At 39.9% G+C, this 2271-nt stretch overlaps 1 protein-coding gene across 1 annotated transcript in view; it reads left to right on the top strand.

Moving 5' to 3' along the window:
• The first annotated feature begins 96 nt into the window (after positions 1 to 96).
• GALNT8 (polypeptide N-acetylgalactosaminyltransferase 8) overlaps positions 97 to 2271 on the top strand; it is a 41447-nt gene continuing 39272 nt past the window's right edge. The window contains 1 exon segment of the mRNA XM_006923940.1: positions 97 to 305. Coding sequence (XP_006924002.1) covers positions 97 to 305 — 209 coding nt within the window.

Here is a 2271-nt window from a genome sequence, read left to right as displayed (position 1 = left end):
AAGGTGTCATCTATGCAGCCACTGGAGACAAAGCTCAGTCTGCTTAGGCAGTGATACACTCAGACCCACAGAGAGTGGCAGAGCCAGAGACAGAATATGATGCTCAGGAGAAATGTCTACAAAGTTTTCCGCATTGGGCTAATTCTGGTTATTGCCTACAATCTCCTCCTGGTATTTTATACCAAGGTGACTTTACAAAAGTTGATTCAGGATAGTCTCCAAAAAGAGCTTCATTTGCCTCTGTCTAAATGGAACTGGACGGTGATAAAGAGACTCTCTCACTTGGAGATGGATTTGCAGCATCTGCATAAGTTTATAATGCTAACTTGGAGGGAATGGTGTGTGTGTGTGTGTGTGTGTGTGTGTGTGTGTGTGTGTGTGTGTGTGTGTTTAAGGACACTTAGAAAAAGGAGTATGGAGGAAAAAATGAGCAAGAGATCATATTCCCATCTCTCAGTTGCTCACTTTTGGCATCTGACATTGAATTCTATGCCTCTAAATGGGTGGTAAGTAATGAAAATTAGTGAGAATCAGAGCAAGAGGTTGGGGGAGGGGCAGGGGGCAGGATGTGCTGAGTGGTGTGTGTGTGTGTGCACTTGCACACACAAATGATCATGAGTACTTACAGGCAGGCAGGTAGACAAAGGCTCAGACTAAGAACCCCTGAGATGCTCAAGAATATCTAGGCATAGCCCTGTCCTGAGGCCTTTTCGTGGCAAGGCTTTTAAACAGAGATGACAATCTCTGGGGCAAAGGCCTCACTTCTATTTTGCTGTAAGCTACTATCAGTAACTAATGGGGGCTTGTTAGAGGACCTAATATCGAATCCTGATATAACCATGATGATCGTGTGACTTGGAGCAAGTGCTTATCTCTCTTATCTCTCTCAGTCTCAGGTTTCTGATCTGTACGTGGAGATGAGAAGATACCTACCTGAGTTCACAGAGTTGTGAAATATGTACAGAAAGTGCTCTGTAAACTGATGTGTATCAAATTTTAACTTCTTTTTTTTATTAAAGTATAATTAATATATAACATCTTATTAGTTTTAGGTGTACAGTATAATGGTTCAATATTTGTATATACTGTGAAATGATCATAATAAGTTTAGTTAACGTTTTTCACTACACAGTTACAAATATATTTTTTCCCCTGTAACAAGAATCTCTAAGATCTACTCCCTTAGCAACTTCAAATATATGACACAGTATTATTAACTGTAGTCACCATGCTGTACATAACATCCCCAAGACTTACTTATTTTATAAATGGAAGTTTGTACCTTTTGACCCCCTTCACCCATTTCACCTACCCCTCACTTTCCACCGCTGGCAATTACCAATCTCTCTGTGTCTATGAGATTGCTTTTTCTTTCTTTCTTTTTTCTTTTAAATTAAATTTATTTAAATTAGTTTCAAGTATACAGTACATTGGTTAGACATCTATATAGTTCATAAAACATTCCCCCAAATTGTTCCCTCCCTCCCCCGGCCCTCCACTTAGCCATCATATTAATGCTAACTGCATTCCCTATGCCATGCTCCCCATTCCTGTGACCAACTATCAACTACTAATTTGTATTTCTTAATTCCTTCACCCTATTCTCCCAACCCCCAATGCCCCTCTCCTCTGTCCATCACCAAATTGTCCACTATATTTGTGTCTGTTTTTGATTAGTTTGTTCTTTTTGTTCTTTAGATTCTGCATATAAGTGAAATTATATGGTATTTACCTTTCTGTCTTATGAGCTTGTTTTTTTCTCTCATTTTTAGATTCCTTATATAAGTGAAGTCAAATGGTATTTGTCTTTCTCTGTCTGATTTATTTCACTTAGCATAATACCCTCAAAGTCCACCAAATTCTAACCTCTTCGCATAAATTCTGGGGTTTGTTTTTAATTTAGGCTCACCATGAAACTCTAACATCTATGAATTTTATGTTTACTCAGCATCTGACTCCAGTGAGGGGAAGCAGCCATGTTTCTCCTGCTCCCAAGTGACAAGGATCAAATGCTTGTGTTCCTGAAGAGAGGTTGGTTGTGTGAGCAGGGAAACAACCATTCATTCAGATATGTGGATGTGTGCACATGGTGGCTGGAATTGGGGAAAGTGTCTTTTAAAATGGGAGTGATCACTGTCCCAGCTCAGGGTGAGGCAGAGGGATGGACGAAAGGACAAATAGGAGGAGAAAAAGGAAGAGAGGAAATTAGGGAAAGGGAGAGAGAGAAAGCATTGAGAGAGGACCAAAGAGATGAGGCCAGAAGCAAAGAAA

The sequence above is a fragment of the Pteropus alecto genome, unplaced genomic scaffold (assembly GCF_000325575.1).
Source record: "Pteropus alecto unplaced genomic scaffold, ASM32557v1 scaffold76, whole genome shotgun sequence".
In the NCBI taxonomy this organism is placed as follows: domain Eukaryota; kingdom Metazoa; phylum Chordata; class Mammalia; order Chiroptera; family Pteropodidae; genus Pteropus; species Pteropus alecto.
The sequence above is the reverse complement of the archived record's forward strand: the minus strand, read 5'-3'. Positions and strand labels throughout refer to the sequence as shown.